Source organism: Anomalospiza imberbis, chromosome 9 (assembly GCF_031753505.1).
Source record: "Anomalospiza imberbis isolate Cuckoo-Finch-1a 21T00152 chromosome 9, ASM3175350v1, whole genome shotgun sequence".
Taxonomy (NCBI): domain Eukaryota; kingdom Metazoa; phylum Chordata; class Aves; order Passeriformes; family Viduidae; genus Anomalospiza; species Anomalospiza imberbis.
The window spans coordinates 26,107,002-26,134,350 of record NC_089689.1 but is presented as its reverse complement, the minus strand read 5'-3'; the positions used below and the strand labels follow the sequence as shown (position 1 = coordinate 26,134,350).

The 27,349-nt window shown below is 42.2% G+C and overlaps 1 protein-coding gene across 2 annotated transcripts in view; it reads left to right on the top strand.

The window, feature by feature from the left end:
- The window catches only part of LRP8 (LDL receptor related protein 8), a 172,247-nt gene that overhangs the window by 100,322 nt on the left and 44,576 nt on the right, over window positions 1–27,349 (top strand). For both annotated transcript variants that reach the window (XM_068198794.1, XM_068198793.1), the window contains exon 3: window positions 7,039–7,161. In XM_068198794.1, coding sequence (XP_068054895.1) covers window positions 7,039–7,161 — 123 coding nt within the window. The remainder of the gene's footprint in view (window positions 1–7,038; window positions 7,162–27,349) is intronic.

Genomic DNA, 27,349 nt, shown 5'->3' with positions numbered 1-27,349 from the left:
CCTATTGGTGAAACATGGCTTATAGGGACAAGTGCTGCATTCATTAGACCAGTGTGTATATTTGGTAAAAAACAGAGCATCCTTTGAGCATACAGCTCCTTCTGAAAGACTGAAATGACAACTGCAACCTGAGAACAGGTTGAGGAAAAATATTGTTCAGTTTTACCTGATTTATGTGAATAAATTTAGGAAGAAAGGCCTGTATTTGTTAGTTCAAGTCACTTTTATTTCATACATGAGAACAGTATGTTGTTTCAGCAGTCTGCTTTTCATAGGTTTCAATTAGGTTCTGTCATTTTCCTTACATTAAGTTCCATATTAAATGTGAAAAGGTATTTAAATAATACTGAATAGGAGGCTTATACATATTACCATTTTAAATGCTCAAAAGTGGATACCTTTGGTAGTAATGAAAAATCACAGGTGACATCTCTTTTTCTTCTTTTAAAGTCATTGGTTTGATTTGATTGATCTGAGGGGCTTCAGGCTCTGCAGCTGCATGTTTTGGTTACTTGAGCAGCAGCTTCAGGCAGCCCCAGAGCCTCTGACTGGGCTTCTGTCAATGGGGCATTGTTTTCTGGGGCTGTTTCAGGGGGTCTTGGGGAGAAGTTTCTTTAGAATGTGTTTCATGTGGAGTATCAAAGGGACCACGGTCTGTGCCTGAGCACTGGCTCTTTGAGGGGATCTGATTAATCCTGCTTTATAAAAGTAATTGCCTGCTGAGATGGCAGTGTCAAAAGAAGTGGCCAGATTCAGAGAATGGTTAAATATTCCCTTTCATTACTTCAAGGTGTCCTTAGTTGTATGAAAGTTAAAGGACTTGATGATCCACATCCAGTAGGATTTCTTGATATTTCGACTCTGGGATCTTCTCTGTTGCCATTTTATAGCTGCAAACCAGCACATTCCTGGGATTCCCGTGCCAGGATTTGGCAGAGGTGCTGTGAGGGGTCAGGCTCCCGGCACAAGGTGTTTGGATGCCTGAAGCAGGGAATGCAGCACCTGCTGGGAGCAGGAAACCGCTCCAGGGCGGGTTGTCCACGCTCCCTGGGACACTTCCTCTGCAAAATCAACAGCAGCAGCTGAGAGGACTCGGGCTGCAGATGTAACTTGGGATTTTCAGATCTCCTTAAGGACAACTAAGACATCCTTGGGGTATAAAACCTGATCAAAGGATTGGGGATCAATAGCACAGATTCTTTTTGAAGGGCAGGGATGCTGTGTAAGTATGTGGTTAAGGCTCAGTCTCCTGCTCTGAGTGTTTTCTGAGTTTGGGAGTATGTATCAAGCTTGTGGTGAACATAACTTCGAATTAATTTTTTTTAATTGTTTTCTTCTGTTGCTGGGAATTTCTGTTTGGGAGCGGCATTCGCAATGTCCTGGTGGCTGTGTTTGTGATTCAGGAGCTGACTGAGGTTATAAACTGAAAACAGCTGTTTGCTGTTGAGCTTTGTGTAGCCCAGAAGCTTTCTCGAGCTGAATCATGAGCACAGCCCTCACCTTTCTCTGGGAAGCAGAAAACCTCGTTGGACCAAGCCAGTGATCGAGCTGGGGTATGTTTTTCTCACTCTGAGACTGGATTGATGGAGGTCCTTAGGAGGTGCAGAGTGACCCATAATAATGATGTATTTTCTTCTGGGAGGAGCTGGCTCCTGTCCCGTAACCCACCGAGCTGTGCTTGGCACCTCTCAGGGCAGAGTGCTGCTGATGGGCTGTGTTTATGCTCCTCGACTCGTGCAATGCTGCTTCTCTTCTCATATGGAGCCTTGTCAGGGACTCCGATAAGCCACTGATCAAAGCTGCCACTGAAGTTTCCCAGCATGAAACGAAACCCTGTTTTGTGAATTTCGATGTCTCTGGCCTACCATCATCTCCCCATTATCACATCCTATTTTATTGCTGCAGAAGGATCGCAGCAAACCTTTCATTGTATGTTTTTTGCTATATTTTGTTACATTTTTACAGCAGCTTGGGTGAAACTGTTTTCTTCTAGAAGACTGAATATTGGCTGCAAATGAGAGCAGATACACAGTTTGATGGGAAGTCTGGTGTTGATGGAGAAATTAAAATAGGAGCAGGATCTACGTAAAGGAATGAGGGTTGTGGAACAAATTAAACCAATAAGTTTCAATAAGTTTGGTGTGTGGGGTTTTTAATCCCTAATTGCCACCTTTCCTCTGCCATAAACCCACCTTGGGATGAGATGCAGAGTCTGGGCAGCCCTGGCTGACTGGCAGCCCATGGAGCAGATCAGCCCCGTGGCCACTTTCTGCCCTTATCTCCCTCTGCGGAGCTGTGGCTTTGATTGCTCTCTATTCAGCTTCCGATTTTATGAAACTTGTGGGATTAAACTTATTTTCCACATCTTTCCTGTCTTTTAGAATTGGTGGTAATTGGCCAAGAGTTACTGAGGGGAGAAAATGGGGAGAGGGTTTGCAGGGTCTTTGTGGGTTAACACTCAAGGATGCTCTCATTGGCCTGGTTTTCTGTCTGGATACAAAACCCTTTGTCTAAAAATCCTGTGTTTAGATGTTAGAACTACCTAGAATTCATTGTCTCATGTGGAAAAAAACAAACCCTCATTTTCAAGTGTCCTTTACAGGCAAGTTGTAGTAAGAAAATATGCTTTTTTTCTGTGCTTTTACATTACTGCCGCTGTTGAACAGCTACACTGAACTGTTGATAAAAGAGGAAATGTGTTCATTCTGCTTTTCAGCTGTTGGTTTGGGGAAATTGGGAGTAGCAAGAAATGAAACTATTTTAGAGTTGAGTATTGCTTAATAGTAAAGATGTGCAAAATAAGAATAAACAAGGCATGAACTGCAAACTGCAATTGCAAACTGCATGGAGGGCCTGGTGTCTTATAAGGAGTAACTGGAAAGATGTACCTGCTTTGTAAAGCCTCTAAAATTGAAGCAAAAGTTAAGTGAGGTTAAATGAAGTGACTGAGGGCAGTGGGAGGATGTTGGGTTTTATTGGAAAGAGGAAAAAGGAATAAGTCCTGGACTTTTCCATTAGATCCAGATACCTTGTTTGGATTAGGGTCAGAGAACTGATCTTTCAGAAGTAGGTGTTTTTGGAAGTTGGAAGTCACATTTATGTCATCCAGTCCCTGCTCCTAGCCAGTACAAGGCTTGTTCCTTTCAGTGTATATTTGTTCCCTCCAGTCTAATTAAACATGTCCCCAGTCACTGCTTTTTTATGGAACCACTCAGTAGATTTTCATGTTCTACACCAATCTCCCTGGCTTCCATGCTTTTAATTTGCTGCAGGGATGAGCCCTGAATCCTTACTTGCAGTTCAGAATGAGAGATGTGAGTAATGGAAAGGAAAAAGACATTTTGGAAAACGAGGGGCCATGTTGGGTTTGATGCAGTTTTATTTAAAATTCAGCATGTTAGGGTATTTTTCTGTCACTGCTGGGTAAAATTGAAGCCACCTTTCCCTCTTCCCTTGTCTTTCTTGCTGGGAGAAGAGAAGCAGGAATGCCTGACTTTAACTAAGGGCTCCTTTGGAGAGCTGCCCAAGGCAGGGCTCATTCCCTGTGGGAGCTGAGCCCATGGCCACACGGGAGCCAGTGGAGTTCTGACAGATCTGGCCACCCGCACACGTGGGAAAGGAAAAGCAGGAACTGAAGGCAAATGAAGCAGGAGTCCAAAGAGAGGCAGCCTCTTTGGTGTCCCTGAGAGCTGAGCAGGGGAGGAGATGAAAGGCTCTGCGCACGCTTCGGGAGCCTCTCTCTTCTCGTTCCAGGTATCGTTTGCCCCCCGAGGAACAGAGGCTCAGGGATGCTGTGACTACTCACTCTTGTTTGTTTATGTTCATCTGGAAGAAACGTGGGAGCAGAGCTGCCTGGGCTGCTTACGGCAAAGGAAATGGATCTCAGGGGGACAATTAATTTTGCTTGACTATTTCTGAGCCAGGTGAAACCATAAAATGAACCCGTGTCCTCCCCATTGTCTAAAAGGGATGTATTTATTTATTTTACATGTTAATGCACCACTGGCAGTTTATGGTGTGAGCCTCAATGAATTATTGATGGAATGAAGGTGTATAACATGGGAGATTAATAAAAAGGGTTATCAGACTTCAAAAAGAAAAAGGAAGGAAAAAACAGAAAGCTGATATTTTAATTAACTGCTCTCTGCCTGCATTGTGATCCCAGAGACATGAGGATTGAGCGCCAGAAGGTAAATCTGGTTGGAAATAAAGTGATTCCAGTCTTATATTAGAGGTGAGAAATGAGACAGTGCTTCAGTATTCTTGCAGTTTGAATAATCTGGGTTGCTGTTCGCAACAGAAAGTGGAGTTATTGGAATTGAGACAGTCTGCAAAGCTCTGACACAGTGCTGGAGAGTAATAGTAAAAATAAAAGATAATATTTAAAATATAAATATCTAAAAGCAAAAAATGTTAAAAATAGCAGAAGTAAAAACAAGAAGAAATATAAGAAAAGGTTTGAGCTCCCCCTTTTCTTAATCCTGTTCCTTGAAGAGATTAGACAATTTTGATTCAAACACTTTTGTATCCTGCTGATTTTTGTCATGGGACTGTTGGACCTGCAGGAGGGCATGGGGACACGGTGACACTTCTGGGTTCAGCCACTGCTGCTGAGTGGTTGTGCCCAGCTTCATTTTGCCAAGGGGAGGGAGCGCATGAACCCCTCCCGAGGGACAGCCAGGACTGGCAGCGATGCTTTGCTGCCCTTTTGTGAGCCCTAGCAAGGAGCTGCTTGTGGTGCACGAGGAGGAGCAGTGGCAGGGCAGGAACAAAGCCATCAGTGCCACCATCTGCAGGGTTGGCTGGGCAAAGGGAGCGCCCCTGCCACTCCTCCCTGGGGCTGGCCCCTGCTCCTGCATCCCCATGTCCCAGAAATACATCACGCTGTGAGACTGATGGCAGAAGGAGAGGTTTGGTTTAGGCACAATTGTAGTTTTATTGCTATTTGGATCTCTAGAGAATAAGTTAAAGGACAGTTTGGCTGTAGAAAGCAAGATATTAAGGCATTGAGAGAGCGACTATAAAACAAAATACATTTTAAAAATTAGGTTTCTCATGTTTCCAGTATTACACTGGTCTCTCCTTTCTGGATGGAGCTGTGATTGTTTCATTTGTAGATGCCACAACCTTCCCCTAAGAGCAGACAGCAGCATTTTACCCAGTGAGCTTCCCAGCAAGCAGGAGAGTGCTCTCCCTTCAGCTATGCATGGGGATCCTATCAGTATCAGCATTTCTGGCTATTAAATGCATCAGATTCATTAAAACTTGCATTAAATACCCCAGCAGTGATGTGCAATAGCCAGCTTTGGATTTCTGAAAGGAGTTATTCAGGAGAAAGTCTTTTCCCTCTGATAACAGATGTGCAGTGTCTTTGGATGATCTTTAGTATCACTGGTGTCTTGTAAAACTCTTGGTTTACGTGGAAATGGTTTTTCTGTCCTATGTTAGTCCATAATCTGTTTCTGAATGGCTGAAGAGAAAATTGAAAGTTGTCCCTTTTTTTCCCCCCCTCATTCCCCAGAATCTGATTCATTTAGCAACAGAAGGGGAGTAAGTGTATGTTCTCTTTAAAAAGTGCATCCTGAGAGATTGTACAGCTGCTTAGTGATGCTTTGCAGTGTTTTCCTGCTGGATGTCTGCTCAGGGAAGCTGCATGTTTTGTGTGCTGGAAAATGAGTGCTTTATTTCAGCCGTGGAGGTCTCCAGCACCTCACACAGAAATGCTCCATGTTTCCTGTGTGGGCACATGAGTGATATTTAACATGACTCCCTTCCTGACAGCAGCTCATGTAGAAAAAGAAGAAAGGAAAGTAAAAGATCAAACCCCAGAGGCTTATTTGTTGTGTTTAATGCTTTGAAAATGTTTGCTGGAAGAAGTATTGATGTAGCAATATGTGTGCACATGACTTGTAGGAGAGAATGGCCAGGTCTCACTGTGATGTGAGGGCAGCTAAGCCACGGAACAGGCTGCCCAGGGGAGTTGTGCTGGCTCCATCTTGGGGGATTTTTCCTACCAGACTGGATAAAACACAGAACAGCCTGGTCTGACCTCAGAGCTGAGCCTGTCTTGAGCAGGAGGTTGGACTTGGTGACCTCCTGAGGTCCTTCATTACTTGAATTTTCCTGTGATCCTATTAGGTTGTGAGCAGCTTTGCAGGGGGAAGAGACAAATCTCCCTGCCAGGACTTCCTGTGTCAGTTCATGGCTACCAAAGGTAGATATCAGCTAGCCAGAGAGCATTTCCCTTCAATGTGGTGACATTGAGCCCCAGCCCTTGCTCAGGACTCAGCAGAAAAGCCACTGAAGTCACCACTGTGAGTGAATGGTGTCACATCAACACTGAGGCCTCAGCCTGAAGGGACCCAATCTAAGTAGAATTTTCTCTTTCTGCCGCAGTGGGAAGATGCAGACTAGAATTGCAGAGCACATGGTGCTGCACCACTGGCACAGAGGAATACACCAATTAATTGCTTGAGTTCATGTCTTGCATCTTTTTCAAGCCCTAGATTAATGCAAGCAAAGCAAAGAGCGTGGAGTGGTTGACATTTAATGAAATTAATGATAGTGTTTGAAGGAGTGCTTTATGATCATCTGCTGTGGTGACAGATGTACTAACAAGCCATGAATAGATGGCACAGATAGAAACATTATTATTTAGATTATAGTACTCCAAAGGTGATACTTGTTTGTCTTGCCTGTCTGTAAATCATGCAGCATGCTTTCAGTTCCATGAAGGCAGCAGCTTTTTATAGTAAAAGCCTTAGAAAATTATCTTGAAAAAGAACATTCCTGTTTTTTGAATGGCTGGAAAAAGACACGGAAGGGTGAATCCTCGTCAAATAATGGAAGGGTAAGAGTTCTAGTGAGAAGAAACACCCATCTGTGATACATGTGGGACTCAGTCATGAAGAAACAATATTGAATGTGAAAAAAATCCTCTTAGCACAGCAGTCCATATCGTCCTTGGTGGCGTTGGGTGCAGTGGAGATGTTCTGCACTGTTTATGTTCATGCCAAATACTTTCTTCTTTTCTTGCAGCAAAGAAAACTTGTGCTGAGTCAGATTTTACTTGTGACAACGGGCACTGCATCCCAGCCAGGTGGAAATGTGATGGAGAAGAAGAATGTCCTGACGGGTCAGATGAATCAGAAGCAGCATGCAGTGAGTAGCTCAAAGTGGTGTTTCTCAGACATGTTCTATTATCAAAGCACAGAGAAACTGAAGCTGTTATTCCCAGCACTTGCAGGATGATCTGTCAATTTATGCTTGTGCTAAGACACAAAAGATTCGGGTCATTCAAATCACACAGTTTACAAGCTTTCAAATGTAGCCCTTTTCCAGACTGATACAGGCAGTGCTGTCTAGTCTGGATTTCTGTCTGCAAGGGAGCTGTAAACATCTTGAGCTGCTTGTCAGGCTCATGATCAGCAGCAGTGGAGAAGTGTCACACTCACCTGGGATCAGGCTTTTTGGAAACTCAGATTTGGTGTTTTGCATGGTAACATATTGGGATTTATCATCACTGCAGACAGCACTTCTGTTATTTCAGAGGAGTTTTGCAATGTAACTGCATTGCTCAATCCTCATTTTTTATTTTTCCTCTGAGAACAAATGAAAAAAGCAGCAGATGAAAGATGAGGAATATAAAATAACTAAAGCTGAGAGTAAGTGTGACAGATGTTACTGCAGGTAACACCCTTTAAAAACCCAGTAAGTAAAAAGAACATTCTTGATTTTCATGTAGTGCATTTTATTATGGCCTTTTGAGGAGGCCCATTTGTGCTCCATTGTTCTAGAACTTTGAAGGGTTGTCTGATGTTGAGTTGAAGGGAATGCCAGGGGTATTTTGATGAAAATACTAATATGTAGACTTTTATTTGTGTGCTTACCTATATCTGCAGATCTGTTCTTGCCAGAGCAAGAAACTAGTACAGGCCATTCTATTGAATTTCCAGTCATGTACTTCACAAATATTCCCATGAGTCAGAAGCAGTGTTGGAGGAAGTATTTTATCAGATCTTGCCAGAATGGGGTACATAGAGGACTTCAAAATCAACCATACTTGTATTTTTAATCCTAGTACCAGTCCTACTTTCTCCCTAATTAAGGGAGATGAATGCCCTTCTCTTGCATAAAATGAATTGAATCATTTTGCAGCCGCATACAGGCTACGGAAAAAATTACCTCAATAAATACATTAACATATTTATGCACTGTATTTGTTGGTCTTTCACCCTGCATCCTCCTTAGTTAAAAGCTGCTTCATTAATGCTACTTCCACTACATGATTGTCTGGAGGGGGGCTGAATAACTAAGCAGCTTCATTTGCTGCAGTCTCTGCCTGCAAATCTCATGTCAGAGGCCATAGCACAAGCTGTGGATAGGCCAGGCAGCACTGAGATCCCTGATGATTTCTGTTAATCATCTTCCATCCCTTTTCTACCCATTTCCCCTTTCATTTTTTTCCCCCACTTATTTCATCCTCTGGGGAAATCAGCCTTAAATCTTAAGTATCACAAAAGAAACTTGACCTGAGCCTCAGATTGTTACCATAGGGGACTGCTGTCCTCAGAGAAACGTAATTTGTTCAGATTTTTGTGATTTTTTTTTTAATTTCTTTTCCTCCTACTTGAAACTTTCTAAGAGAGTCTGTGTTTCTCTAGTGGTTCTTCAGTTCAGAAAAATAGATAGCCCATGAAACATCTTCCTGCAACACAGGAAGAAGTTTGCTCCTGTTTTATTAAAGAAACTTTTAAAGAATGTTGGGCTTTCCTTGTAATTTGGCCCATTACTGTGAAAGGACTGACTCTTCATCTGTGTAAATGTTATTTGATATGAGGCTGTAGTGACAGAAAATGCAGTGACAGGCAAAATGTATAGATGGACAGTCCTGTATGATACTTCTTTCCAGTCCCGTTTTCTTTCTCCCTGATGAAATCAAGGCTGGACTTTCTTCCTGTGTCAAGGGGTGACTGCAGGGCCTGTGATTGTCTCATTTTCCTGCTTAGAAATGCAGCACAGTCCTGCGGAGGGGCCTGCCCTGCAGAGCTTCCCTAGGGAAGGGACATGTTGGGAAAGAGATTTCTCACCTCTGTTAAGATCAAGCTGCTTTATAAAATCAATGGCTTTCAGACAGGCCCCATAATTGCCAGCACCTCTGCCAGGATCTGGGGTTATTCCTCAGTTAATGCAGCACTGGGACATTGTCCATAGTCCGTTCAATCCAGGGAGTTTAAGAGCATTAATAATGCTGACTGTTGCATTTTAGGAGTACTTCCAGCTTAGAATGTGGTGAAAACAAGGCTGTTCCTCTCAGCATCTATCCACCTGCTAAATGGCTTTTTATTTTCTGAATGCTATTGTGGTGTGTCTTTAAATACAATTTGTGCTCTCTTATTGGTAGTTAGGGATGTTGTGTCCCCATCTCCTACGTTTGGTTGAAGGTAACAGTTTGTGGGGTTTGGTTTGGTTTTTTGGGGGGTTGTTTTCTTACAGAACCAAAATTGTACTTTGGTTTTTCTGTTTCCCTAATCACTGAAGTTGCTCAGCTTTGTACCTAACAATATCCTCTCTGGGGACATTAGCCATTCCCAGGTGTTCAGGACAGCATGACCTGTGTCCTGTTGGATAGGTGAGATGGCATCACAGCTGGCCTGATTTCTGCTGGACCTGTGATGTCTGCACTTTTTTCTGCCATTCATGCAACTATTATTTTTTTGTTCTTCAAGCCACAGAATGTGTCTGGGAGTGGTGGCTGTAAGGATATCTTATGGATCCCACTGAATCCTCAGCTGATGAAATCTCTAGGACTTCTCCCTGTTGTGGGTTCTGGTTCAAGTTGAAGGTTGATTAGTTTCTATTATGGACTGATTTCAGAGGCGATTGTTATTCAGGCTTTTGCTTTTAAATGAGTCATTGTACATAAGAAGCTGGTTATATTTCTTCATTTTTCTGCAAGACAGGTCTCTGGCAGAAGATTTTTGGTAGCTCACATGTACTCTACATTAGAGAGCCCACCATATGCAGAGCCCTGGCCCTGTTTTTCAGTACTGTCACTAAAAGCAGCCCAGCGTGGCTTGGAGATACCCTGGGGCTGTGGTGCAGCCACTGCTGAGATACACAGGCTCTGCTTATGAGTATGGAAAGATTCCTCACCTTTTCCTTACCCCGTTTCTTGGAGCTGAGAGAGGGGGAAGGGAAGTCATTTTTCTGACTGAGCTAACAGAGACCTCCAGCAAAATGAATGTTATCCAGTTAATGCTGTTCCAGCACAGGTACTGAATCATTCTGATTTTTATACAAGCAGGAAATTTCAAATTTCCCTCTGAAGAATTTAAGTTATTTAATCAGTGACTTAAGCCAAAAAAAAAAATCTCAAGAGAAAGATAAAAACAAATGCTAACAATCAGTAACAACAGTGATGGGAACACAAATTAAAGGGATAGAGCAAGTGAAAATCTAAGCTGGCAAACTCTTGCCTTAGGACATTGTATATATAATGAGATCGAGGAATGCAGAGAGCATAAACTCACCACTTACTTCTTTTTCAGACATTTTCCTGGTTAAGAGCAGAAATTATTGTACAGAAAGGTACAGGGTGTTAGAGTGTAGGATGTTAAGAGGAAGAAAAAGAGACTGGGAAACCTAATTCATATTGCATTTAATAGGGGAATGGTTTAATAGGGCAGATTTAATAAGCAGCAGTTCTTGAAATAGATTTTGAAATGGAAGTGGAATATAAAATCAAACCCTGAATGTTGGTTTGAAATACAGCACCAGTTCAGGCACTTCTTTCTTATTTTAAAGTGTGTCATGAGTGGTTCAGGAAGATGTATCCAAACCTGACAGTTATATTTTTAATGGCTATTTTCCATGGTCCCAGGCACTCTGTGTGCTGCTGCTGTGTGTGCTGATCTCTCTCAGTGCTGCCCTCATTTCCTATTAAGCTGCCCAAATGTAAAATTCTGTTGTTGGTAGCATTGATGGTACCGATCATCCCCAAATGCACAATCCTGTCCCAGCTCTCTGTTCAGCCCAAAGGATGTTACGTCTCTCTTATTCCTCTTTGATGCAGATCTCCTGCATGACTGAGTGGGTTTGGTGACATAACTGTGCTTTTGTGGAAAAGGACTTAATAAACTGTTCCCTGCCCTTGGAGAATTTTTCCTGGAGAAGGGTGGAGTGTTCCTTTCAGGGCATCACGTACACTGAGCCATTGAATTCAAGTAGCAAAAGAAAAAACTAGGCCAAATCAGCCAGGCACAGGCAGATACCCAGTTTTGGGACCTGGGGCAGTAAAGAAAGCTTTTTTTTTCTTTTTTTTTTTTCTTTTTTTTCCCCAAGGTTAAGAGCAGATCTGTTGGTATAAATGTGATAAGATGCTGGGGCATTGCAAATGCAGTGGAACATGTAAATTAAGGACTGTTCTGTTGGAATAATCTGTTAGAGATCATTTAGAGAATTGAATACAGTGATGTTAATGCCAGATGTACAGGTGTGCATTTTAACAATACTCCAACTGCACCAACTGGCTACAGGCAGCATGAAATACAGCACTGTCCCCCTGGCTCTGTCCCTGCTGGACCTTTGGGAGCACTGCTGAATTGCAGCAGCTGAGGACCCCATCTGTAAAGCAAATACAGGACAAGGTACTGGATGTGGAAACACTTCTAGAGCCACAGGATCCTCCCAGAGACAAGGCACAAAAGTGGCAGTCTCATTCTCCAGGTGCCGAGACTGGCTTGTAGAGCTAGAGATTAAAGCTTTGATTTGTCAATGTGATCAAATTTATTGAGACAGAATAAAATGAAAACTGCCATGATCATCTGTCCATGAAGTCAAGGAATAATTTAAGACAGAGGTTCATAATTTGGACCTTTGGGAGTCATCTAGTCCAATTCCTTGCTCAAACTGGACCCCTGTCCTCATGTCTGACCACCCCTCTTAATGGAGTAAGTCCCTTTATCTTGACAGACTTTCCTTTGTTACAGCATGTGTCTGTCACCTCCCATCCTGTCACTGTGCACCTCTGAGAACAGTCTGGCTCCATCTTCACTATTCCCTCCCAGTTTGGAGATGATGGCAGCAATGAGATCTTCCTTTAACCTTCTCTTCTGTTGGCCGAACAAGTGCTGGTCCCCCAGCCACTCCTTGTTTGTAGTCTCTCATTTCAGATTATTTGTCAGATAATTGGCAATGATGCAATTCTGTAATCAAGGACACAGGTTTTGCTTTGTTCATTCAGCCCTGTCAGAGCTTTATCACATCCAAAATATAACTTGAGCATTAATTCATTTCTCTGGTTTTAAGATGCCGCTTAGCTTCCAGGTCTACTTCGCAGAGGGTTCCAGACTCCTGAGAACTCCCTTTCCATGGCAGTGTTTAACAGCAGAGATGGACAAGACTTTTTGAGCTCTGTCAGCAGACCCGTAGTTCCCTGGGCATGGTGGCTTACATTCCCTTTTATTCTAAATGTAGGTGATTCTTCAAATTCTCACAAATGGACATTTACCCCTGCTTGAACCCTCCCATCTCAGCCCACTGCTTCCCAAGTGCCTCTGGATCCACAAACGCTGCCCCTGACTGGAGTGCCTTCAGGTGTGTCCTGACTGAGCAGCCCTAAGCTGACCTCAATATCCCAGAGGATCTGCGGGGACTAACACAAGAAGTCTTTGACAAAATAAGGAATCAAATCCAGTTTTTCTGGCGTCCTATTCCTTTTCTTGGAGTGTGAAATTATTCTTTTTACATCAAAGGAAATTCAGCAAACTCAAAGCTGAGCGGTTTATCTCCAGTAGTGGGATAACTCTGTCTGTGGCTCGTGGGCAGTGAATTACATCTCCTTTTTGATGATGATTACATGGCTTTGGTGATCTCAGCATTTTACTTACCTAAAGATGTAAATGAATTTAGGATTTGTAATCATTGTGCTGCAATTCTACCAGTGCTGAAAAGTTTTAAGTAATACCTACACAAAATGTGGTTTTCCTTTATGGAAGTGTGTTTAGAGCTTAAGTCTCAACAGTGACTTTTGCAGAGAGGTGACCGAGTTCTGTAGGAAAACCAGCTGAAAAACCTGCTGGGTCTGATGTGATGTTTGTATTGCTCTGTTCTTGAGCAGTGTTATCTTGTGAGAGAGTCACTTTTTCATGTAGCAATGTCTGCTTGGACATTTGCAGTGTTTCCATCCCCCAGATTGATTTTGAGCTTTCACTTGTTGTTGATGGCTACAAAGTTTAAACACCAGCATTTAAACGTTTTCCCTATTGGTCTAATGGGTTCATACAGTTTATAGACAGGAGTGGTCATAAAAGAGTTGGATGCTGCCTTTTTATGGCTACAATTAATCTTGCAGTTATTTCAATAGGAGAAAATAGCAGGAAAATGAAAGTTGAGTGTATGGAGCTCTTGTATGTGTAATTATTTAACAGGCTATAAATATTGAACTACTAAAACCATAAAAGTTTTTCAGAAATCTCAAGTAGCTTTTCACTGCTTAGCACTTTTGTTTTTTCCATTCTCTTGCTCCCTGCTTTCTGAATTTCAGATTACCTGATTTTTATATTTATCCTTTTGTTTGTTTATTGAGGGAAGGATGCAGGAATCACAGTTGTTTAACTATTATGGCTGATGTGAAAATGAAATAATTTCTGGGAATCAAAGGCAAAACATAATTTGCAAACTGAAATGTTTCAACTGAATGCAGTAGTAGTGCAGTACAAGAGCACAGACAGCAAACCTTTTCTCCTTTTTAAATGGGTGAATTATAGTGTGAGGAAAATAAGTGAATATCAAATTACTTTATCTTAATGTTACTGACATTAAAATAGCCTCTGCATTTTAGTATCATAATGAATTGTATGTTGAAGCTGTGTTTCTTTGTTCTACCACCTTTTCTTTGATGGGTATTTTTCCACTCTTTCTCCATTCCTGCAGTTGTAGGATCCTCTTTTCATTCATTCCCATTGAAATCTTTTGCAGTTTTACTAAAGGTCTCATGACATTCCATCCTGCTTCCTTTAGGATTAGGATCATGATTAAGACTGGTTTAATATGCAGTCTCTGCATGCTTTGGTAGGTAATTTCTGTAATTTAAGCCTTGCACTGGAGATTTTTAATGCCTGCAGTGCTTTCAGTGAGATTCTGCTCTGGGGTGGGGGTCAGAGCCAGCACTGCCTGCACGTGTGAGAGTGGTGTGGATCCTCCCTGTGCCTTTGTGGGATGCACTGAGAGCCAGAATCAAGGCTCCTTTCTAGGGACGCTGTGTTCATGACTATATTTGGAGTGACACATTTTAGCTGACCCTTTTGCTCTTGTTTTTTAGCCTACTACAACACATTACGAATCCTTTGCATGAAAAAGCAGAGAACTGAGTGCTTCGTTAGAGCACGAATTAGGCTCATCCCAGTTCTTGCACCCTTTTTCTGGCCTGCACTCATCATCTTACCCTGTCACTGGAGCTCTCTGAGTTGTATGAGACTGTGATTCCCTGTTCTGGCAGAGGCTGCAAACATAACCACACTTCTCTTTTTTCCTGTACAGGGATTACCATGTGTAATGTGTTTGACAATCAATTTCATCTCTAGCCGTTGTGTGTACAATGATACGTGTGTGTTGAGAAATGCACACAGACACAAAGAGAAAAGAACTATTGGTCATTCTAGTATTTCACCGGGTACATTAGCCCCATGTGGAGTGTGACTGAGAAATAGCAATTAACATACCAAATTCCACTGGAATTGGCACTGCTGCTTCACAATTCCTGCCTCTAGACATGTTGCAAGTATCAACCTTGGAGCTAAGTTGTGAAAACCAGCAGGGATATTTGTAATGAAGTCAAGGTGTAGGTGGTAAGGGAAAGTCTTTTCTTCCCAGCCGCGGGTCTACGCATCAATGTTCTTGTGCAACAGCTCGAACACATTCAATTAAAATTGCCATCTAAGCTGCCTGTTCCATCCTCTAAAAAAGAAAACAGGTGGGGGTTTCTTTGTATGTATATAAAAGATGAAATGTTCTCTCTGAGATAAGAAACACAATTATTTAATAGCACCAGAGCCTTTTCAGACTTACTTTCTTTTGCACATAAAAGGGTGAGGACACACTAGAATTTATTAAATCTATGCTTGTCTACTGAATCCTTTTTTTATTTCCCTGTGTTCTTCGTGTCCTCTTGGTTTCTTTGAGCAGCATTTCACTTGTCAATACCTTTAAAACCTCAGAAGAGTTGTCACTTTAACATGGAAAAAACAGCATCTCCCCTTGGTATGAGCCTGGACCTCGGTGCAGCAATGTCCTCACTGTGGCCATGCAGGTGCTGCCAGGCATGGTGGGGCATGGTCTGCTGGAGGTGGGCTGGGACACTGCATTTAGATTTTCCTTTGTGGTGTGAAGTTTTGGGAAGTCCTGAATGCTGTTTGTTTTATTCAGTCCTTTGACAGAACAGAGAGGAGATACGGTACTGGCAGATATGAGGTGAAATATCAATGCACCACCCTTAGGCAAGCTTTTAATTTTAATTTTAAAAGTGTGGACTTCAGGAAGTGGGAAAAAGTGTTTTACAATGAATTCTGGCAGTGTCCTGGACACCTGTATAATTTTTCTTTCTATGATTTTATCACTCATCTTGGCAGGTTTCATTATGTTTGCTCATCGAGGGACCTTTTGTGCCTTTATTTTCCCTTGTGACAAGGAGCACTTTTGCATCCATAATCTCCTTTACAAATAGGTCTCATCTCAGTGCTGCTCAACTCCTTTATCCTTTGTACAGTTTTGTCCCCCTAGCGTTCTGTGGGGCTTTTTCCCTCCCTGTTTTGATTAGAGTTGGAATAATCTCAGTGAACAAGAGAGAGCAAGTGAGCCTGGGAGGAAGGAAATGAAGGAGCAGCTGCTGATCCAGAGCCCCCCGGGGCCCGTGCTGGGCTCGCAGCCCCGGTGAGCCCCGTGTGGAACCAGCCGCTCCTGATGGAGCCCCCGGCTGCTCTGGGAGCGTTCCCTCTTCAGGGCCAGGGGACAGCCTCGCTCCTTGGACAGCCACAGTATGAAAGGGAGCCACAGGAGCCCCCTGCTCTCACTCCTGCTTGAGCATCCGCAGCAGTGGAGCTGCCCGATCTCCCCAGAAGCGTTTGTGGTGCTCGTGTGCCTGTCCTGGGCTGCTATCGACAGCAGAGCACCCGCTGTGCTGACAGAGCCCCGCGGAAAGGTGGTGCCGATTCCAGCAACAGCCTGCCATGGCTGGTAATTCCAGCCAAATTCAGTCCTGGACTCTTCCCTATGACCCTGACACATCTGACCTGGCTTTCATGGAAGGAACTGAAAAGTTGTTCTGCTTATCAGTTACCTGTAACTTCCACTGTTTAATTTTTAAAAATATTTGATTGCTGGCATGCTTGGAAACAACATCTTAAGCAAGTTGTTTCAGCCGAAAATGACTGGGAAGAAATCAAAATCAAAAGCTATTGGTAAGATTTTCTAATCTCTTAGATTTCCCAGAGTACACCAAGTTTTTGTATAGTGTATGTAAAATGAAAAAACCCACCCTGTAGTAGTAGATTAAATTAAATGAATCTATGAAGAAAAATTAAAGTGGGCTTTGGAAGAGGTAATTTGAATACCCCAACTATTTTATCTCTAGTCAGATACAATGTTTTGATTTTTACAAAGAAAAGCACATCCACGCTTCTAGTAGGGATTTTGATTATTTTAATCAATGGTTTCTTTCCAGCTTGCACAATATGTTTACTTCTAAGAAACAGCAATGCTGTGAAAGATCACAATAGAACTATCTATGTTTTTTCTCATAATTAAAGTTCTATTCTGTTTCCATAATTACCTGATGTGAAACCTGGAAAAATGGTTCCTGATTCATTATATTCAAGCCAGACAGTGAACTAAACAGCTCTTAAGGGATTAAAGAAACACTGTCACCCTTAAAATCTCATTTTTAAGTTCCTTTTTGCACATAACTACTCTACTACAAGCCCATTCTAAATTGTCCTTCTGTCCGATAACCAACAAGCACTTAAACCACCAACTTAAATCACAATTTGTAATTTCAGCAAGAGGTGCTTCAGAAAAGGGGTCCTGTAATAGCAGTCCCAGTTTCCTTTGTAATTAAGTAATTGTGTTTGCAGTGTAATTAAGCAATTGAGTTTGCAGCAGGGCATTGCTGAAGCCAGTGGGGCTCTGGCCAGGCTGTGCAGCCGCCTTCTGGCACAGAGCTTATGGCTGTGCTGAGGTTACAGAGGGCTGCAGAGGGATTTGGTATCAGAACAGACTCAAGAGAAGCAGGAAGAGCAAGGAAACTGAGGAAAAGCAGGAGGAGTGGAACAGATTAAAGTAAGGTCAGAGGGTCCCTCATCTGACACCAGGTGCGGTTTGAGTGTTGCCCTTCATATACAGAGATAATTGTACTAATTATAATTAATTCATTATAGTTACTGCACATTGGGCAAAAGCAGCCTCTGAAGGTGGGCTTGAAGAAGAAGAGCGTGCCCAGGAAATATGGGAGGATGCCCTGTGCAAAGGGCAGGGTGAACAGCAGTTCAGGTAGGAGGGTGAGGGGAAGGGCTGGGAGAAGCAGGAGTCGGGTGCCGGTGGTGGAGCACACCTGGTTCTGTGCTGTCCTGTGCTCAGGCAGTGGTAGGAAATGAAGATATCGGTGTGTGCTTCTCAGGGGACTTGCAGGAAGTCTTGCCATGCAGTCCCGGAGCTGCAGGTCTGGCAGTCAAGAACCCGGGGTTTGTTTTGGCTCTGCTGCTGCCTTGTGGTGGGGCCATGGGTGACTGAAGTGGTTAAAAGTGTCACCATCTGCAAAAGAAGGGGTGTCATTTTGTCAAGGCTGCTGCTGTGTCATCAGAGCTGGGTGATTGGAGTATGTCTGATTATATTCCTCACTGATAGATGCCAGCTAGTAATAAGGCTATAAATTGTGATTGGATTTTTCCACTGGGTTAAAAGCTTTTAACTGTGACTCTTGTTGGTCTAATTTCTTGCCAGGTTTTTTTGTTAGCTGAGTAAAAGTTGAGCACATGGGACATTTTAAGTTGACTGTTGCTTTTCCACAATCACTTAAATTTTTCATCCACAGCTCTTTAGTAAGACACTTTATTAAGTCACTGTTTTCCAAGAAGTGTAGGTAAGGAATAAAGCCTAGATGTTCACAGGTACACCAGGAAATATCAATAGGATCCAGACTGAGACTTCTGAAAGAGATTGTCAGTGTTTAAATGCACTCTTTGGGATGCGTCAGCGTAGGCAGCAGCTTCTAAGGTGAATGCTCTAAATCAGCAGATTCTGGGAAGCAATTCCTTTTTAGACCATCCTGTAGTGATGGTTGGAAAGGGGGCATCTGGCCATGCCTGTGCTTTGCTGACATCTGTACATGCATCAGTAGCTCAATGAAGGCAGTGAGGTGCACAGGCTCTGACAAAAACTGAGCTTAAGCAACTTCTTCAAAACCATCTGTGGGAATGTTTAAAAAAGAAATGAGAGTTATGAATCTGTGTAGCCTTTAGACACAGATCATCTCTCCCATATGTGCTCTCAGATTTTGTCTTTGCTGTTCTACTGCCTGCTGTAGCTGGATTTTAGTGTCCTGAAATTTAAAGGCCACTGTTGTTACTTCCAGCTGCTGTTGGACTGGGAGCATGGATTTTTGGGTTGTGGAGAAGTCAGCCCATCATTGCAGAATGACGTTGTCTCAGTCATGCTCCATTGCATAGTGTGTCTTGAGCTATACTTTGTTACTTTTTGTGAGCTGGAAATCTTGATTGAGAAGGTTTAAAGAGAAGTATTTAGGCAGGAGTGTGTGTCGGGATTATGGAGAAAATCGAGACTTTTCATTGTTCTTTTTCCTTCCTTTCATTGTTACACTGTGCGTGTGTAAACATTATACCTTGCTTTACTTGAAATGCAGAATTGTCCTTTGAAATGGTACTTGGAATGCAAACCAGAAGAATTAATTGAGCTAAACTGCTGGTGGTCTCAGATTGGTGGTGGCCTGAATTCTGAGCACAGTTTGAGTCCTAATGCACAAGATTTCTGTTTATTTAACAGTGGCCTTTGCATTGTGCTTGTACTTAACAACTCCCATCCACCCCTCTGAGTTCTGCTTTACAGTTTCTTTCCAGAGAGTACTGAGCAAGGAATTTCCATGTGTTTCTGTTTTCTTTGTGAGATTGGAGCCCATGATATTCTCAGCATATGGTATGAAATATTTATTATTGTTTTTAAAGGTTGATTTTAGGAGACAGTCTGTGATGTGACTGCATTTAGTAACATAAATGAAAGTCCTTTTCTTTTTGCATATATTTAAGGAGCTATTAGGAGTTAGTCATGGTGAGTTCTAAATACCAGGGAGATGACCACTGTGAAAACATTTCAAAAGGAAGTATCTTGAAGCTATGGAGTGATGTTTAGAAAAGGCCAATTTAAACTAAACAAAAATGTAATCCCTGTTATACATAATAAATGAAGAAGATATCTCTAAAATTGTGTAAAAGAATTATAAGAAAAACATGCCTGGGATTCAGGTTCCTAGAAAAAGTGTATTCAATGACTATGCAAAATCAGGGAGGAACTTCAGAACTGTGGGGTCACTTCTTTACTTTACATAGCCTAACAACAATTTTGCATATTCTTCTCCTTCACTTGGATTTTTTTCATTCATCTCCTATGGTTTTGGATTGAAAAAGCAGTGTTTTTTTCCAGAGTGTAAAGCAGCTGCCACTGGAAGCTGTCATGTAACGTATGTTCCAGAAGGAGTGAATGTGTCCCTATCTGCTCATCAAATATTTTGAGAACAAGGGCTGATGTTTCTGCCTTTCAAGACACATTTTCTCTCCTCCTGAGCTAAATGAAAAATTTCCATAGCTCAAACTCACACATGTGCTGTCTTACTTCCTCTGTATTGTAATTACTTAAGCACTTTCCCAAACTCCAGAGACATTGAGAGATCAAAACTGGCTGGATGGAGAGAGTGGAGAGGTTTGAGAGGGGAAGGAGGAACAGTAGCCTCGAGAGTGATGGTTCAGTGCATGGTTAATGCAGCCAAGGATGACACATGCCAGTGCACACAACAGTGGATGCAGAAATCTGTCTTTAAAAGCACAAGTACTACACCTGGAGCTCAGCACATTGTGTAGAGTGCAGTGGTTGTCAGCTAAAACCAAATTAGGAACTGGACCTACACTGCAGAGAGACTGGGCTGACCAAGTCATGTTGTTCTGTTGACTGCCAATCAGCAAGAGCACCAGCAAGAGCACCACATGTCCACTTCTGTAACAGGCTCACAGAATGTGTTTGCTTTTCTGCGTAACCTGGGTCATTGAGACTGGGTACATGCTGGAACCTGGATGCTGGGGTGACTTGTAGGCTGGATTTAATATTTTGTGTGGCCCCCACAGTGTTACCTGTATTGAAAATGTAATCAAGTAAAACATTTGAACGTTGCTACGAGCACATTTCTCCAGGCATAGTCAATGTTGATATCGGGGTTTTTTTCAAACAGGAGGAAAGGAGTATTTTATTTCGATGATTTCACGTGACTACGCTTGTTCTGGATTGTGGTTTTTGTTGGTTTTGTTTTTTTAACTTAACAGAATGAAGCACTCTTTAGGCATCCAGACATTTTTCATATTAGTTGCTTTTTAGGGGTGATGCAAGAGAATATTTCCTTATCATTGTGAAGGTTATATTGGTTCAGCTCAGCCTTGGTATTAATTCCAGCTGGGGATCATGAGAAATGTGTGTTGCTCTGGGACTGAACTGTAATTGTGACACGGATCAAAATCTCTGCCAGGCTGTTCTTTCCCTCTCCTAAAGCAGATTAGCAGCCTGGCATCTGTTTACTTTGGGGAAGATGGCAGAGATGCCCAGAGAGCAGAGGAGCTGCCTCACAGCTGCCCTTTGTGCCTTCAGTGGAAGTGCCTGTGCTTGCCATCATGCCATGCCTCTGATGTTGGCAGGCAGGGCTGGTGGCTTCTGGCTGCTCCTGGCTTTGGGGTAGAGCAGGGCTGGGTTGGTGCTTTGGGTTTTGGGGCAAAGCTCTTCAACCTCCCAGACCCTTTCCCCTTGAGCTCCGTGTGCCTTCACTCCTGCAGTTGCCAGGTGGGAAAGACCTACATAAAGACAGCTCTGTCTCATTGTCAGAGGAGGTTTTGGAAAGATTGGGCACTCTGAGTGCAGTTATTTAAAGTTCTGACATCAGAGTCCCTCAAGTCTTAGGTGGCTGTGTAGGAAATTATAGCTGACCTGCATAGGAAATGAGGTGTACTTTCAATCTAAATGTCATAAAAATTCCTTTACCTAGACCAAGTGCAATCTTACCTACTATACAGGTAACAGAACTTGGTCTCAGAGATCTATTCTGCTTCTTTTAGTTATGGTAGGTTGGAAAGAAAGTCTTCCTGATGAAAGCATTAAAAAATCCTGCACCAGCCCTTAAGAACCACTTCATGCTGTATTTCTATGAGCTTTTCTCCTACTTGCTCTGTGGGTGGGATTTCTGCAAAGTTCAATCACTGAGTTAGCAAATACTTCAGGAGCACCAGAACTTGTGAATTCAATTTCTCTTCCATCCCTGACTCCTGTTCATTTATGTCCTGGGCTTGATTTACTCTTAGGTGCATAAGAGAGTAAGAATTCCAATTAAAAGTTTCCCCAGTTTCTTCGTGCATGGATTGTCATACAGTACAGGCTGGGCTTTTGATGCAGCCTTTTCTTCTGGCAGAGCATTCTGTCCTGCAATGTATTTTCGCTGAAGATACAAAAAATTCCCCTCAGGATATCATATCTTTTTGTTATTTTATTCAATTTGGCCACCACATTTGGTTACTAGGACAGAGAAGCAGATTATTGGGGGGAGGTAATAACTGTATATGCAAACTTTGTTTCTGTAAGAAATTAGTGTAAGAATCCATAATATTGGGAGTTTAAATTATTACAGTCTAGGTACAAGGGGAAGTTAGGCAATAAATCCATTTAATAAGGAATGCCAGAAGCAAGTATGAGAATTTTGTGGCCAGGTATAGGAAGGATTGTAAGGAATTCTTTAACTGTAAGAAAAACAAATCCATATAGTGTGATACTGGTCAGTGAGAGTGGAAGTATAGGCTGCAGTGGCAGAAACTGAGTAAATACTGCAAATATTTCTAATTTCTGTTCAGAAGGAGGACGAAGAAGTTGCATTTGCACATTTAATGACATTCCTGCTACTCAACAGCACCTATTAAAGGTTTGGCTTTTAAAGCAGAAGCAATGACAAACTCTCATTGAGGGACACAGCCAGTCAGTTTTCTGATCTGTATTTATTTATTTTTTTTTAAGAACTTGCATTTCTGGTTTTTGTAGATGTTGGAACACTGGTGGAAGTTTCAGTAAGTTAGAAAAAGCTGTATTTTTAGGGTGATTTAAAAGGTTAGAGCACAGTACAGAACCTGCTGTAGGAGGTCTGCAGCCCAAACCTGGAGTTCCTGACTGCTACAACAATAACAATTCAGCCCCAAAGCTGTGTGTACCGAACTGGCTGTTGTTAGTTTTGGACAAAACCACAGAGAGCCTGACAATGGAACATAATACATCAAGATTTAAAAAAAAAAAAAAATCCGTGTCAACACGTTAGGGAAAACAAGAGTTGTGTCACTTCTCAGTAGTTCTTGATTGGATCATGACCTTGTTAATAAGATACTGTGAATTTTAATAAGCTACTGTGTGTATTTTGTGATATGTGATTTGACTTAAACATAAAGGTTAGAGAAATGTAGTTTACAACATAATTAGAGGTTGAACTATGCAAGTTGAAGAGCAGGTGGTTGAGAGATGGTAAAAGACATGGGCAGCTGCTATAAAGTGGAAAGGTTATTAAACAAGGGGCTGTGAACAACCTTGCAAGGCTCACATGATTACAGTTGAAAAATAAACTTTATTAGAAGGGTATTCTATTTATTGAAGAGAGGGTTGAGAGTTGCCTTTATCAATTTACACCTGTCTCTTTGGTTTCATCACACAGTTGTTTCTTTAGCTTAGCAAGAATCAGCATGATCCAGGAAACTGGATAAGAGAAACACAGATAAGATACAGCTCCTAACAGTAGTGGCAAATGAAGTGGACTCACTTGTAATGGCAAATGAAGTGGACTCACAGAAATCCTTACTGACTGAAGTCTTTAAATCAAAGTTGGTACCTGTCGTAAAGATACGCTGTCGTTTAAGCAAGATGTCAGTGTAGAAGGTCAGCCTTTGCTGTGCAAGCATTTCATGGTCCTGAGGCTTTTAAACATGGGAAGTTCTCTCAGCTGCTGCACACAGACAGCAGTGATGCTCACAGTTTAGAGGTGAAGGCATTTGGCCCAGCTGCTGCAAGACACAGCAAGCTCTGGCACTGGAAGAACCTCCACCTCGGAATCATGGAATATTCCATCCAAATCACTGGGAAGGAATTTTCAGAGCAAAAATTGTGTTGTTCAATTAAGGGAGCTCCACAGGTGGGGGGAGCCACTCTCCTTTCATCTCCCCAAGCATGGATCCTTATTTGAAGGTCACAGAATCACAGATTTGTCAGGGTTGGAGATCATCCAGTCCAGTGCCCCTGCTGAGGCTGGGTCACCTGGAGCAGGTGACACAGAAACATGTCCAGGTGGGTTGGGAATGTTTCCCAAGAGAGGGAGACTCCACAGCCTCCCTGGGCAGCTGTTCCAGTGCCCTGCCACCCCCAGCATAAAGAAGTTCTGGAAAATGTCCCCAGAGAAAGTCATAGTATTTAAGAAACCTTTTTTTCCTGTTCTGTCATCCTTGGAGATGTGTTTTTCTCAACACATGGGAACCAGGAGAAATCTCTGAGAGGTGCCAGGTCACATGGATGGCAAGCATAACTGGGGAGATTTTGCACATTTTAGTAGCTCATCACCTGATTTGTGATTGATTGCCGAGTTTTCATGGAGTTAATGAGTAGAATGCTAACAAGTAGAAGTTACCAATATGCATCTATGCAGACTATATAATATGTACTATCTGTATCTCATATATCTACTTCTTTTCATCTCTGATGTGCACAGAATATGCCCAGAGATAACGAGACGGTGTGTTTTAGGCGGGGAAGCTGTTTTGGCATGTTTTGCTGCTGAGCCTGTTTGAAGTCGTTTGCAGCCTTTCAGGATTGGGAAGCGACAGTCGCAGTTCCAGCAGCCTCTGTTGTCTGAACAGGCTCTGGCTCCTTCCCTTCTGATCAAAAGCACTTGGTGAAAGGTGCAGCTTGGATCCTTTAAAGCATCTCATTATGGGTTATATTTAGAAGTGTGAAGAATATATTATTAATTACAAGGATGCTCCAAAGCAAAGAAGCTGTTTTATCCATGCCCTTGATGAACAGAAAAGTTCCTGTGCAGAAAGAAGGTTATGCAATTAACAGTATATTCATTAGGAGTTCATCAGATAGCAAACTATGCTTATCTTCAGGATGGTACTGGAATATCTGACAATTTCCTAGTTACTGCCTAAATGATAAGGAAGAGCAAGAGACAGGAACTGCCAGTTCCTGATATATAAATTTTTATAAATTTCCTGATTATATAAATTTTACTGCCAGTAGAATTTATATAATGCAGTTTACATATCTGTTATATGCTAGTTATATATATATAAAATATTTTACATCTCAATTTACAGGCCAAGTTCTGTCTTGCTGCCTTGCTGGAAAGAACTGGAGGTGTAAATTGGCCTCACATATTTCTTGGTTGCTAAGTGAGCACAATGTATGGACACTGTGAGGATCATTACGGGTTTTTTGCTCTCTTTTTTTCCCACAAAACTCCTCTTACTAGGGCAGCTGTCCGCTGGGTTCATCCAGAATCATTCTGGATGTTTGCTTCCACCTGCTCAGTACTCTCAAATCCAGTCTGTGCACTGGGCATGTGAAACAGTCACCTTTGCAGGGGCATTTCTCCAGCTTAAGGGATTTTTGTTATTATTTGCAGCACTTACAAAATACAATAATTTTTGCATCTTCAAATTCAGACTGGCATCTGGTAATTGATGTTTGCTAATTGAGTGATATAGCCAGGTGAATTTTTTAAAACAGTGCTTTAAAACCTAATTGTGAGTTGAGCATTAATTTGCTCCCAAAGAACTGGAGAAGTCAAGTGCCTAAATATGCCAGAATATGTATGAAATAAGCTGCCATCTGGAATTTGTTTCTGGATTTGCTGTAATAGAAATTGGGCACTCTGGGATGCATATTTTGGGGCATTCTAGAAATTACTATATAGGAAGAAAAATAGATAAATCTGTCCTGGTGCTGTGCTTAGCTTGTGAATTTGACAAGTGACCAAGGTGATAATGTCTGGTAGGCTTGGACTAAGTGAGATACTGCCAGTTGAGGGAATGAATTATTTTTAGAAACTAATTTTTTAAACAGTTCAGGGTCACAGTACCAACAATTTGAAGAGCCCTAAAAAACTCTGTCACTTTTATCTATAAACCAAAGCCAGTCAATAACATTTGATTCAATAAAAAGTAAATTTATCCCTTATCTAAAAGTATCTGTGCAGAAATTGTTCCAAGATGCTTTCGAACTGCTGAGTTACAAATCCATACAGGGAGGGATGATTGATTTATTGTGTGCTGCAATCTGGAGTATTTTATCACTGAATCTTTAGTGAAGAAAGTTGATGTTGTTAAAGCTGCAATGCATTTAGACCCAAAGGCTAGGAATAAAGCAGGAAGCATTATTGGATCAGTAGAGATCAGGAGAATGTGGTTATTACCTCTGTTTCTGTGGAGATCGGCTCTTTCCGTGGTCTCTGCCAACTCAGACCAGGAGGGATGGGCTTTGTGTCGAGGGTGGGCTCTGGTGTGTGCCCGTGGGATGCCCAGGTCATGGGAATTAGGCTGACACCTGAATAGGTGACAAAAGACTTGTACTGAGACCCATCTGGGGGGAAGGCAGAGGCTGTTCCCCACCTCTGGCACATCACTCCCGAGGGCTCTGTTCAGCAGCTCAGCACATCCATTTCTCAGCTCAGCACATCCACTTCTCAGCTCAGCTCAGCACATCCATTTGTCACCTCAGTGGCTGCGTGAGAAAGTTTCAGTGTTCACAAATCTGTTTGCCCACAAGGCTCTGGAATCCCTGATCTCGGGCAGGGAACAAGTTTTCCTTTCAGGAGTTGCATTTCTGGGGTTAATTAGCTGACTTCCATTCATCCCAGCTTGTGCCGCCCTAACCTCGCGACTCTCATTCCTTCCCTGACACTGCCTTTCTTCCCAGAGCATGGCTGTGGCTGAACTCTGCTCATTCCCAGCTGCTTGGCTCCCAGTCTGTGCTGGCTCAGCTGTTACCCTCGGGTGGTTTATTCTCCTAAGGCCTGTCCGAATCAGAGCTGCCTTAAAGGCGTCACGCATCACTAATCAAGGGGGAACACAGTGGATCGTGATAGATTTTTAAAGGTTGTCTGTAGCCAGGCTTAGGTTTTCACAATAGGCATCCCTGGAAAAAAGCAGAGATAGAGGATCTGTACTGAGAAACAGAGCCCAGCTTTCAACCATGTCAAAGACTGGAGTTCCATTTGATTTCTGGGCTATGGGAAAGGCGAAATACTTTTATTTTCTCTTTTTTTCCCTTTTTTTTTCTTTTTCTCTTTTCTCCTCTGACCTCCCCCAATACTGTTAATACAGAAGGGAAGGGAAGGCTGAACTGCATTGCAACTGGCAACGTGTACACAGATTGACAGGGTAATTATTGAGGTAGACAGTGGTGGGATGGGAGGTTTGACAGGACAATGTTGTACATCATTCTCTTTCAAACTAGCTCTAGAAACAATAGAGTTTAAAGATGATATGTTCAGGGTAGAAAAAAGCAGAGTAATTTTTCTGACCTTCTTAAAGTCATGACATTGTTGAATTTTTTTTTAAGCTTTGCTTTTGATTGAGCATGAAAAATGCCTCTCACAAAAGGGAATATTTAATAGGTTTTCTATTAGAAATCTATCTCTAAAGAAAATTTTGAGTCCTGGGTTTTGCTGGCAGGCCTGGGTGTTTGCTAACTACCAAAGTCAACTGTCAGTTTATTATGAAACTGTTTGAAATCTGCAGTGCACATTGCTGCTTTACTTCTGCCAGGAACAGGTTCTTTTTCAGCTGTTCTGGTTTCTTACTATGATGTCTGGGATTTTCCCTGTGTTTTTTATTAGTATCTTCTTGCTTCTTTGCCAAGCTAAGGCCATGACCAACTTGAGAAGATCCTTGAGATGATACAAAATCACCAGTGAAGAGAAAATAAAATTTTAAGTAGTACAAAGTTATCTGAAGAAATCTGATGTAGAAACTCAGGTTTTCAGTAGCCAGAATAATGTCTTAGA